The 12,233-nt window shown below is 32.3% G+C and overlaps 2 protein-coding genes across 8 annotated transcripts; one reads left to right on the forward strand and one right to left on the reverse strand.

Moving 5' to 3' along the window:
* The first annotated feature begins 2,709 nt into the window (after positions 1–2,709).
* Positions 2,710–6,028, forward strand: Bub3 (mitotic checkpoint protein Bub3). Of its 2 annotated transcripts, XM_076789415.1 has the most exons (5): positions 2,710–2,907; positions 3,008–3,203; positions 3,569–3,638; positions 3,721–4,031; positions 4,111–6,028. In XM_076789415.1, exons 2-5 carry the CDS (start codon positions 3,009–3,011, stop codon positions 4,513–4,515), a joined length of 981 nt encoding a protein of 326 aa, XP_076645530.1. In that variant the 5' UTR covers positions 2,710–2,907; position 3,008; the 3' UTR covers positions 4,516–6,028. The 2 variants fall into 2 exon arrangements, with proteins under 2 accessions (XP_076645530.1, XP_076645528.1); XM_076789413.1 differs by lacking the exon at positions 2,710–2,907 and having other exon boundaries at positions 2,916–3,203.
* On the reverse strand, positions 5,722–10,986 carry Dpcoac (dephosphocoenzyme A carrier). 6 transcript variants are annotated; one of them, XM_076789408.1, is made up of 6 exons: positions 10,647–10,983; positions 9,217–9,440; positions 8,755–9,083; positions 8,393–8,658; positions 7,965–8,139; positions 5,722–7,352 (listed from the first exon to the last, which is right to left on the reverse strand). In XM_076789408.1, the coding sequence occupies exons 2-6, from the start codon at positions 9,361–9,363 to the stop codon at positions 7,205–7,207; spliced, it is 1,065 nt and encodes a 354-aa protein (XP_076645523.1). In that variant the 5' UTR covers positions 9,364–9,440; positions 10,647–10,983; the 3' UTR covers positions 5,722–7,204. The 6 variants fall into 6 exon arrangements, with proteins under 6 accessions (XP_076645523.1, XP_076645522.1, XP_076645524.1 ...); XM_076789407.1 differs by having other exon boundaries at positions 10,638–10,982; XM_076789409.1 differs by lacking the exon at positions 10,647–10,983 and adding an exon at positions 10,261–10,613.
* Between the last annotated feature and the right edge of the window lie 1,247 nt (positions 10,987–12,233).

A 12,233-nucleotide genomic window follows, 5' to 3' on the forward strand; every position in this document is an offset into this window, starting at 1 on the left:
TTTTATTCGACGAAAATTTATCGGACGAATAAAGACAACTTTTTTATTCGAAGCGGATTTATTTGAACTTGGAATAAATTTTCATTTTTTATCTGTATCTTTTATTCAAAGACTTCGAATAAATCTTCGAATAACTTTTGCCAGCTCGAATAAACGGCGACGAGGTCCGACGAACGCCGATCTTCAAAGATCCAGCGACTGACAAACGGCACACAATGTAAGCAGATGAAGAATCGCGGAGGAATGAAAGTTCAAACGTTTAGATTTTTCAATATACCACCATAAAATTGCGATGAGTGAATTGAGGGGCTTTTCCTGGTGAAAATGAGTCCAAACTCGAGTGTAATCGAACAATTTTATTAATACGTAATGTTACGATAAAAATTACAATCTTATTGAAGATAGTCCAAATGATGTCGTGTTTGGATTCGTTTTGATCGGGACAAGCTCCACAACTCATTCGTACTAACAATATTATTCTGATTAAAAACATAAAAGCATAAATTGCCAATAATGCACGATTCTCCATCTGCTTACATTGTAGGCTGTTGGTCGGTCGATGGTCTTTGAAGTTCCGAGCTCGTAGAGTCGCGAGATATCGGTGTGAAACAACACCAATCCAATTGCAAAACTTCATTGTTTTTCATGATTTTTTTATGGGACTTGCGCCAACTAATTCGTGGCATTCTTCTGATTAAAAAGACACTAAACACGGTACAAATTGGGACTGTATTTAGCATTTTTATCCGTAGATTTATTCGAAGGCTTCGAATAAATCTTCGGATAACTTTTGCCAGCTCGACGAATAAACGGCGACGACGGCCGACGAGGACCGACGAGCGTCGAACGTCGAAGACCCAGCGACTGCCAAACAGCATACAATGTAAGCGGATGGAGAATCGTGCATTATTGGCAATTTATGCTTTTATGTTTTTAATCAGAACAATATTGTTAAGACGAATGAGTTGTAGAGCTTGTCCCGATCAAAATGAGTCCAAACACGACATCATTTGGACTGTCTTTAATGAGATTGTAATTTTTATCGTAACATTACGTATCAGTGAAACTTGTTCGATTGCACTCGAATTTGACCTCATTTTCATCAGGAAAATCCCCTCCATTCGCTCGTCACAATTTAATGAGGATATATTGAAAAATCTAAAAGTTTAAACTTTCATACGTGCGCGATTCTCCATCCGCTTAGAATGTATGTCGTCTGTGGTCGCTGGGTCTTTGAAGCTCGGCGCTCGGCAAAAGTTATTCGAAGATTTATTCGAAGCCTTCGAATAAAAGATACAGATAAAAGATGAAAAAATTATTCGAAGTTCGAATAAATCCGCTTCGAATAAAAAAATTATCTTTATTCGTCGGATAAATTCTCGTCGAATAAAATTATTTATCCGATACTCGTCCAATAAAGATACTTTTCTTATTCGAACCTTCGAATAACGAATAAAGATAGAGTATCTTTTATTCGAATCGTTATTTAAATAATTTTTTATCGAAATAATGCCCAACTCTGCTTTTGACCATCTTATCCGGATTAGTCTTAAAAATCAACAAAAAAAAAAATTATGTAAAAAATATAGAACATATTTTAGTATACGCCATTAAACCCGATCTTTAAAAAAGATTTCTAGTCCAAATTTCGCATTGATATCTTTTTTAGTTTAAAAGTTGTAGCAAAATGTGCGCCTCGCCGAACCGGTAATCGATTGCGGCTCAGGCGCTCGAAACTTCGGTAACGTGAATTCGGCGGAACGCGTCGAACAGTCGAGCTGGCATCTCACACGGACAGAATAGAGGTACGCTTGAGTGTAGCGCGTGCGTAGTAGAAGCAACGTAAGGAGACGTACTGTTGCCTTCGTCGTTTATTTTCTCACTACAAACGTGAAAGAAAATAATGCAACTACGTTCTCAGTCAGTAGTGAAATAGATTGACATCTTGCAAAAAAGATCAACTACATAATTATTGATTTATTAATTCTTAACTCTTTCGAATTTTACAACTAATATTAATTGATATTTTGGATGATTCTTTAAAGCTAAAGTTTATGTTTTTTAAATGAAATATACATGAAAATATATAGTAAATTTTAATTTAATTTCTTTTTCAAGTTCAGTTACAAAATATATTCAAAATGGTTGCGTATTAATAGTGTTAAAAAATTGTAGAAATGCGAATAATAATTATACGTATGGAGAATTGTTATTTACGTTCAAGGTTTATGAAAATTGTATTTCTATAATTTGGAAACGTAGTATCTATATTTATTAATATTGTATTGATAAAGATAATTGTAGATATATAACATAATGACATCAAATAAAAAAATATAATTTGAACCTATAGTCATAACATCAGATATGTACATAACTCGTCAATCATTTGTATTTGACCAGATTTGATCATTTTTGTGGATCTAGTTCCAATATTTATCGTTCGTCAGCGTAGAGGGCGTAAGAAAACCAGTTGTTTACATGTGAGACACGAAACCCCATATGGTGATTGGTCTACTCCTATACCTCGTCTGTGTTGATACTGAACTGTGGAAAACATTCCTAGCTCCCCTACTGGACAGAAATGTTAATATTTAGCTTCTTCTAGCGGCCGTTCTTTCATAGCGTGACAATCATTATTTTTCGGAGTCAGGTTCGGTCGGTCTGCCCCCCGATGTTAGGTCTATCCTTATATCTCGTCTGTGGTAGTACATACAATACTTTTCCATACATACTCTGTTACGTTATGTGTGGAAGTGAATAGCTCTGCTTGTTTTGAGTACTTACGCTTCATTTGAATCAATTTTTACTGAATATATTAGTATTTAAGTCTCGCATAAATCTATCACTACCTGGAATAAATCTATTCTAGCTCCATCGTTAAGAGTAACGACGTTCTCTTGCAAAGTATGCGGTTATTTTACCTGTGTATAGGTTATGTTTATTTGTATTATTTAGTGTGTATGATTTTCATAGATTTAATTGTGGTTTCCTTCTTTTCTTTAAGAATGGAGTCTCGGACAGAATTTAAAATAAAATCTCCTCCGACCGATGCAATTTCGGCAGTTGAATTTGGACCGAATTCAACACAGTTCCTTCTTGTTTCTTCATGGGATAGTACAGTGCGGTTGTATGATATTCATGCTAATACTATGAGATTAAAATATAATCACGATTTGCCGGTTCTAGACGTTGCATTTCAGGTAATCATGAATTCATCTGTCTCTTTACAATTGATAGTTTTCCATATAACAGTGCATTAATTGTAGAAATAAATGAGTTATTGCACTTATGTTTATTTGAAACAGAAAAAGAGCAAAAGAAAAAAAGTATAAACACTGACAGAGTAATGTAAGTTAAAGTTTTCTGTGGTAAGAAAAATAACAATTAAGGAATTGAAACGAAATTATATGTATTTTTTACACATACGTAGTGCTATACATACTTGTATTATAGTTTTGTTGATTTCATGCTTGATGTTATTGTTAAACTATATTAATTATACCTGTAATCCAATTTGATTTTTCATTCATTTGCAATATCGTAATCGATAGTTATTTTCACACAGGATGCTGTTCATGCATATAGCGGAGGTTTAGGAAATACATTAAAAATGTACGATATTAATAGCAATACAGGTATAAATAAGTACTTATAATTATTCATTTACATTCATATTTAGTAAGTATTATTGGTATACATATACACATATCTTTACAGAATCGGTAATGGGAACACATGATAAACCAATTAGGAAAATTGAGTATTGTGCTGCAGTAAATGCGATATTAACTGGTGGATGGGATGCAGCAGTAAAACTATGGGATCCTAGAACACCCACTTGTGTAGGTAGTTATTTACAACCAGATGTTGTCCTAGCATTGTCTGTGTGCGGAGATAAATTTGTAGTAGGCACTGCCAAAAGAAAAGTTTGCATTTGGGATTTAAGAAACATGGCTGGGATGTTTCAAAGACGTGAAAGTAGTTTGAAGTACCAGACACGTTGCATCAAAGGTTTTCCCAATGAACAAGTGGGTATAAGTTTCGTAAATATAACAGAATATTATTATTAAAACGAAAGCAGTTTTTCAATATTCCAATAACTTTCAGGGATATGTTCTTAGCAGTATAGAAGGTCGTGTCGCAGTTGAATATCTTGACACTACACCGGAAGCACAAAAAAAGAAGTATGCATTTAAGTGCCACAGGATAAAGGAGAATAATGTAGAACATATATATCCTGTGAATGCTATTAGTTTTCATTCGACATATAATACGTTCGCAACTGGTGGTTCCGATGGGTACGTTAATATTTGGGACGGTTTCAACAAAAAGCGTTTATGCCAATTTCATAGATATAATGCTGGCGTTGCCGCGCTTAGCTTCAGCCACGATGGTTCTGTACTTGCTATAGGAGTGTCATATCTGAACGAAACTGAAATTCCACCAGGTGGAAAAGATGAAACTGAGATTTATATAAGATATGTAAATGATCAGGAAACCAAACCGAAATAATATCGTAAAAATTGTAAAATAAGTTTTTATAAATATAATAGTTTCGGAATTTTTCAATTATGATCTGCTTTATTAAAGCAATAAAAATTGAATGTTATAGCCTTTTTATAAAAACTGCTTCACTGACAATGTGTACAAAAAGCCCGGCAAGTTGTTCAACAAACTTTACTTATGCGTTCAGCGAGTCATTTTGCACCAAAAATATCATACATTTATAGATTTATTACACTTAGTTAATCGTTTATATCAGGAATAATATATTGGGTGAAATGAAATAATAACTTCATTGTATTTGCTCTATTCTAATTTAGAATTTATTTGAAGTATACAACTATATAATATACAGTACAAATTATATTATATACAAGTATATACTACTATATAATACAAATATACATTATTGTATTTGAATCATTGTAATTTTAATATGATGACACATATTAAGAGCTTTTTGGTATCTAATGATATTTGTTGTTCAAGGTAAATAGTTAAATATGTGACCAAAGTTCGTTGAATATTTCACTGGGCATTTTATATACTAATAGTATTATATTTTACATTTTTATAACTTAAATAATTAACTATCGATCATAAAAACAATACAATAGAACTAAAAAGCTGTTTGGAATTATTAGACTAGTCAAATTTTAATAAAATATCTTTTTTGTACAAAACATCTTTTATTTATATAATGGACCAATGAAACAGTATTTACAAATTAAAGTTTAGCATGTCCTATTATTTATAATACCTTCTATAGTTCCTCCTATAAGTACTACTACATGTTGTAGCAAAGCTTATTCGCGTATTATAATCAGACTTGATTGAAATTTATTAAACATTCTAGCTCAAAAATGGGCTTTAATAGGTTCAGTTATGATCAAGACCTAATTTCGCGTTAAATTCTTTACATGATTACCATTACATCCATAAATTACTGCAGAATGTGGCAAGAGATTGAAAAAAAAGAAAAGAGTATTTTCATGCAAATGAAATAATTACAAGATAATTTATTATATTTTATTTACGGTGGAATAAAAAGCACACAATTATTATGCGATCAAATAATCGAGTAGTTATATAATTAAGATAAAAGATTATGAAATCAATTGTTTCATGACATCAAACTTTGTAAAGCAATCACAGTCATTAGTCTTGAAATATTAATTGCATGATATAACAGGTAAGTTTAAGTGAATACGGAAATTTTATTTTAATTAAAATATATTTCAGTAAAAATTCATGTTATAATGTAACAATTTGACATATTTCTTACAAACATATTAAATAATGTAAGTACATTTAATCATTAGAAGTTTACACAAGAAAGTTTCACTAAAAAGTGTACAGTTTAGAAATACATTTTTCCAATTGATATTTTTGTTAACTGACCATATGGAATTAATTAAACATTAACTTCTTTAATATTAAAATTTAAAAATACTATTTGGTTTATGTACAGGGTGTAATGAAATGTTTGGTCTTGGCTGCCATAGGCGTATTCTACATCTACGGATCGATGAAGATCCGTAAAAAAGAGTTGCCGCAAAATTGTCCTTGACCTTGAATTTCAAGGTCAAATTTCTTTTTATTGCATTATATTATAAATTTGACCTAGAAATTCATGGTCAAGGACAATTTGGCGGCAACTTTTTTTACAAATCTTCATGGATCCGACGATGTATAATACGGCTATGGCAGCCAAGACCAAACATTTCTTTACACCCTCTACAAGATTAAAATAATGTGACATACCAAGAAAATATAAAGTTACTACAAACGATGGTATAAAAAGAATTAAATATTGTGAAAAATTGTAGAAACCGTTTACTATTTTATAAACAATTGTGCTGCTCCTTAATATTGCACATTATATTTACGAGAATATTATCAGAGTTACTTTTTTTCAAAGAATGCTGCTACATTATACAGAATTTAACATTTCTACTGAAAAATAGGTACAAACAAAGTGATTGTTATATTACTACATTTCATAGTTATTTAAGCATAAACGATAATATCTATAAAGAACAGTATGTGCCCCAAATAGAAAAAATTGAGAATTCTCGTTTATTTCTTTAAAAGTTATTTTGGAAATTGGTTGATTGTAAAAGCAATTTTATTATTTTGGCACATACGCAATGGCGGATGTACTAATATATTGGGTCTTTCAGAGAGTAATTTTGTTTTTCACGATAGTTTTTTCATATCAGTTTTTCGATTTCACAAAATCTTTCATTCTCCCTTGAAAAAACGAAATTGCCTTCCAAACAACCCAATAATTAAAATTATATTTCAAACACAACTGTACAGCTTAAAATGAATATTTGCACAATACATTTTCCTTGAATTAAATACATATCTACTTTGCATGCACTTTTGCTGTTCAACAGTTTTTATAACATTTCAAATAACAATATGTACAGTAACAATTTGTACTAGTAACCACCTGTCCTTTCAGATGTGTACTTTGAAAATAGTACAATCTTGTAAAATTATTATTGTACGACTTTATGTATGACAGTTCTTGCATATATCAGATTTTATGCATATTTATATTTCAAAAGACTTGTTGTGTAATGAAAGTAATTTACTTTTTATCTATAATTACACGATCTATTTTAATTGAACATTAGTTGTTTTTTGTTTCAGTTCCTATAACTGTATAGAGTATTGCATTACTGGAATATTAGTTTGACGAGTCAGTTGGATTAGCAATAATTTTTCTTAATGCATCACGAACAGTGTCATGTGTTGCAAAACTAATTCCTACTGCGATTGGGCCTTTCACCCAATTCATGCTCAATCCCTTATAGAAAGCCATTAGACCTTCTTCTCTGAAAACATACAAAAATGATGTGTAAAATATATTTTTTTTCTTTTTCTAGAAAGCAACTTTCACGTTTTTATTCAATATGTGGATTTAAAATATTAACAAAATTTTTTCTGTATAAGTATTATAGTTATTACGCTTCATAAATATTATATATGCAGAATATGTGCACTATTCTTTTCACGTGTATCATTAAATTTTGATACGATTATTATAAACATTAACACGTTGACTGCCGAGCGTGGTTTGTTGATTTTACCTCCAGCGCTGAAGTGAAATTACCTATGTATGAATCACATAAAATATTTATATGTATATTTGTATTTATAATACTAAAAATAAAAATATTGACATGTTCGCAATTACACTTATTATTTTAAAGTACGACTCTAATATTAGTGGCATTCACAAAATTATAAACCAATGTCCACCTCATGACCCACCCAATGACCTATGACCACCTCAGCGTCATTGGAAAATTCAGTGCTGGTCTGTATTGACCACCACACGGCAGTCAATGTGTTAATATGTATATCATACATAATTTTGTAAAAATAACATCGAAGAGTTGTTATGAAAATTTGTCTCCCGAATAAGATGCATATTTAAAACTTACCTGTAAATTTTTGTTATGGTCGAACCAATTGTGTGATAATGCTGGCCCTTGATTGCCGATGTCTGCATTCTTCTTCGAACGATGTCCAAAGGATAGCTGCTAGTTTGAGCGACCATTCCGGCAATGCCACCGCAAATCAGTGATGTCGAAAACCCAGGAATAGCCACCGTGTACACTGTTCATCGACACGTAGCCATCATCGAACATGAAGCACGCACTTGAAAAACGTCGCCATCGAACTTGTCTCGACAAGCGTCGCTATTAAAGTAAGTACTGTCCCAATATCGGGGAAACAGCCCCGATGTTCCCCAAGGGTACCCTGCTTTACGATCATACACGAGCCACTCTCGTTCGTATAAATCACGATTTTTTCTCTGCGTAAAAGCACCGTCACGACGTCAAACAAGTTTGTGAAAGAACCGACTCACCAGTCAGCATATTCCTTAGGAGATCGTAGGTGAAGAAGCTGCAGCCAGCGTAAGGAATAACACCTAGCAGTGTCGCTGTGAATCCACGATAATATGCCAATAATCCTTCTTCCATATAAATGCGTACAAAGACTTGACGTAGGGTTTTATATTCAGCCTTTTGCGTTACAGCCATTCTTGCTCTCATTAAATCCAGAGGGTACGTCGCACTCTGGGATGTTATTCCAGCTAAGGCACCAGCAAGGAAATTCAGTCCTGGTTTTTCCCTGTATGTATTCAAATGTTTAATGTAATGATATACAATCATGTGTTAAGTATGATTTTCCATGTTATCTTTATATAATTTTTGCACTGTCTCTTACCTTTCAGACCCGTTTACTCTTAAAATTCTTTTCCATTGTTCATGAGCTGTGAATTGAACAGCCGAATATGGAATTATTCTAACCATAGTTGCACTATTGCCACGCCATAAGCTAAGCAAACCATCTGTTCTAAGAGCTTTTACTAAGAATTCAGCTGCTGCCTTCGCAGAGTATGGTTGTTGTGAAATCTGGAAATTAATTTTTGTGCGATCCAGAGGTGCAATTGTTGTTTTTGCCAATGCACCTGCAATAGCACCAGCCACTAAACTTGTCCATACTCGCTGTGCATTTGAAATACCATCATTTCCAATATGCTTGCCTTGTTTCTTCTGGAATACATAATTAAATGTTGCATATCGCATACCTTATTTGTTGTTCAAATTAATAAAATACAATTTACTCGATAAAAAAAACTTAACAGCATGTGGAACAGAATATAATACTGTTCATATGATGCCTCACCGTTGCTTCTATATTTGTTTCCATTGAAAGAGGCGATGCAGTTTGTAGCACAGATGCTGACTTTGTGTCTGATAATACAGACATTTGTATTCTTTCAATAACTGCTTGACTACTTTCAACTGAATGAGGCGTTGTGTGCCCACTCATCTTTTTCAATACATGGTTCTGAAGCTCCAATGGTCTAACATAATTTGTTTTATTGTACACTATTTTTATAGCTTAGCCTGTAAATAAAACAAGATATATTTTATATAACTTTGAACTTTTACATTTACAAAATTTTACTATTTACAGCAGTTATTTTACTCATAAAACATATGATTATATTGGAAGTTACCTACTTTACTTTCGTTTTGGATCCTATATGTATATATATTATCTACTTTTAGTTTAGTTTATCTACTTTCATGTATAAATATTTAACATATTACTTAAATGAACCATTTATATTCAAGTTGTGTTATTCATTGTCCTTTTATACTCTATCAGACATTACACAAGTATCATAGGCTGATTATCTTATCATGTGTACATTACATGGAACTATAATTATCTAAAATAAACTCAGATTATGACAGAGCATTTTAAATTACTTTTAAACAAGTAAACACAAGTAAGTTTACAGTATTTTATCAGAACATAAAATACAATGGTACAAAGTGTTCTAAACGATTGAATACTATAAAATATTACTCCTATTTTACGTTCTTTAATATATACTCTAATTTATATTAGCATACGTGTACGTATATGTTATTCATTAAAAGTATTTTGGAATTTGCATAATCATGTAACAAATATATAAAACTGAAATTATTATTTGCATATGAATTTTAACCTTTATCTATTAAGAACGAGTTATAATAAATTTCCCATGAGTTTATGAATATTTTAGATTTATTGTTGTTTTTTTAGCGACATAGACTTCTTGATTAAATGAAATTTTATCACCACTGAAACAATTTACTTATCAATCAATATTTGTAACACAGTTCAATAAATATTATTTATGTATTCGTGTGCTAAAGATATTAAGAGAGTTACGTAATACGTATTGACGATGTATTTTGGTACAATCTAAATGTTATCAAGCTAGTTTCAGCACAATGTTTGTATTCCAATGATCAAATCGGCGCAACGAGAATTTCATCAATTCAAGTAAACGCACGATATCGTGACGTTACATGATTCAATAACAATAATAAAATTTACAATGGAGATTGCAATGAATGAATAATGATACAACGTTTCAATGATTAAGATCTTCGTCTATACTTTTGCATATGTTTCAATTCCATTTAAAGGTGTTTACTGTAATTATCTATGTTGCTCGATGAGAACGAAACGTCGAGAAGCAGAACAAGGTTCTAATCACTCGATCCGAAATAAAGTAATGACATAAATGAAAAAAAAATGGTTACCTTTCTTACTTGTATGTAAAAATAATCGGCACGATGAGAATTGTCTTTCTTTTTTTATTGAAAGGATAATGAATGCGAATAAAAGCATTCGGAAGTGATTAAAACTTTTTACATTATTATCTAGGCGCCACGAGAGCTCGGTTAGTCAACATGCTCACACTATTCCTTGCGGATCTTCGCGTAACTGACACTGAACCGTAGCTACTTCACAATGGCATTTTTGCTCAGCGCGTACATAATATACAACGTCATGTTGATTTCGCATGTGCATCTATGCTATGTATGTAGTCCTTCAATTGCAAATGAAACAAATATCTTACGCCTGACCTTCGCTCGTATTCGGTTATGGTTTATAGAGGGCAGTACTAATCAGTACTAATAAGTGCAGTGCGCTGTTCGAAATTACCTATTGACGTGTTGAATGTTAGGTGTAGACAGATGTAGAATAAAAAGGAATCATCTTAATTATATGTTGTTTTACTTTAATTATCCTGGATTCAAATACAAATTGTACGGAAACACAGAGCAAAAGATCACAACCTCTGAAGTCAATAACCAGTGAGCAATCAGGAGCAATTATCTAGAACTATGTTTACTGTAAACTTTCTTTAATTAATAAAAACAAGTAAAGTTGACGTAGTTATAACTGAAAACTGTAGACATCTGAAGTCTTCAATTTTGGTCAAAATTTTATAATTGTTAAATGGACGGGTAATAGTTGGACGTAATTAGAAGAGAAGAATCCTTTTGTCTATTATGCAGATATCATTAATAACACTGTCCAACACCAAAAAAATTTTGCAATACCTGTTCGGTGATTCTGATACACTTTGTCATCCTAAAACCGAATCTGAAAGTAGAATTGCTCCATCACGCAACGTTTTCGAAAAATTTTGGTTTTTGTAAAAATGCCCGATTTTGATACGAAACGACGTGTTACGCAAAAACTAAACACGCGAGAAAGTTCAAATTTGAGTCAAGATATAGAGGGGACTCTCCTCTACATATTCATATAGTCAATTATATTTTTATGTACTTCCCAATAGTTGTAAATGGTTGTTAAAGTTTGAAAATGTGCCGACGCGGGTACTTTGTACGCTCTATTTTTGTATTTATGTGAAAAATCCTTCATCTAGCAGGAATTTACTATACAGGAATGCATTCTACAGACATTTCTGGTAAAGAAACCATTCACGAAAAGTATTTGGTTCCCTTAATGTACGAGAAGGATCAGAAAATGTTAATTGACAGCGTGTGCGCGACGCGTTCGCGCCAGACGGCCATTGCAGCCTTTTCGCGACTCGTCAGGGCCGTCGCTATGCGTAGTCGACGTTGGTACCACTCAAGTATGTCTTTGCTTACTATGTTTAATTAAATACATTTTTTTTGTCTTTTTGGGTGCCAATCATTACAAAAGATTATAAAAATACGAGTTATATTCACATTTCATTGTGGAAATGCTTAATCCAATCACAAAATCTCCTATTAGGCCACACCAAACATTTAAAGACCATCGATGTTGAAAGGGAACACATCGCATCCAATTTGGGTTTTCCACGGCCCAATAATGCAGATTATGTCTATTTACATGCCCTG

This window comes from Halictus rubicundus, chromosome 6 (genome assembly GCF_050948215.1).
Source record: "Halictus rubicundus isolate RS-2024b chromosome 6, iyHalRubi1_principal, whole genome shotgun sequence".
In the NCBI taxonomy this organism is placed as follows: domain Eukaryota; kingdom Metazoa; phylum Arthropoda; class Insecta; order Hymenoptera; family Halictidae; genus Halictus; species Halictus rubicundus.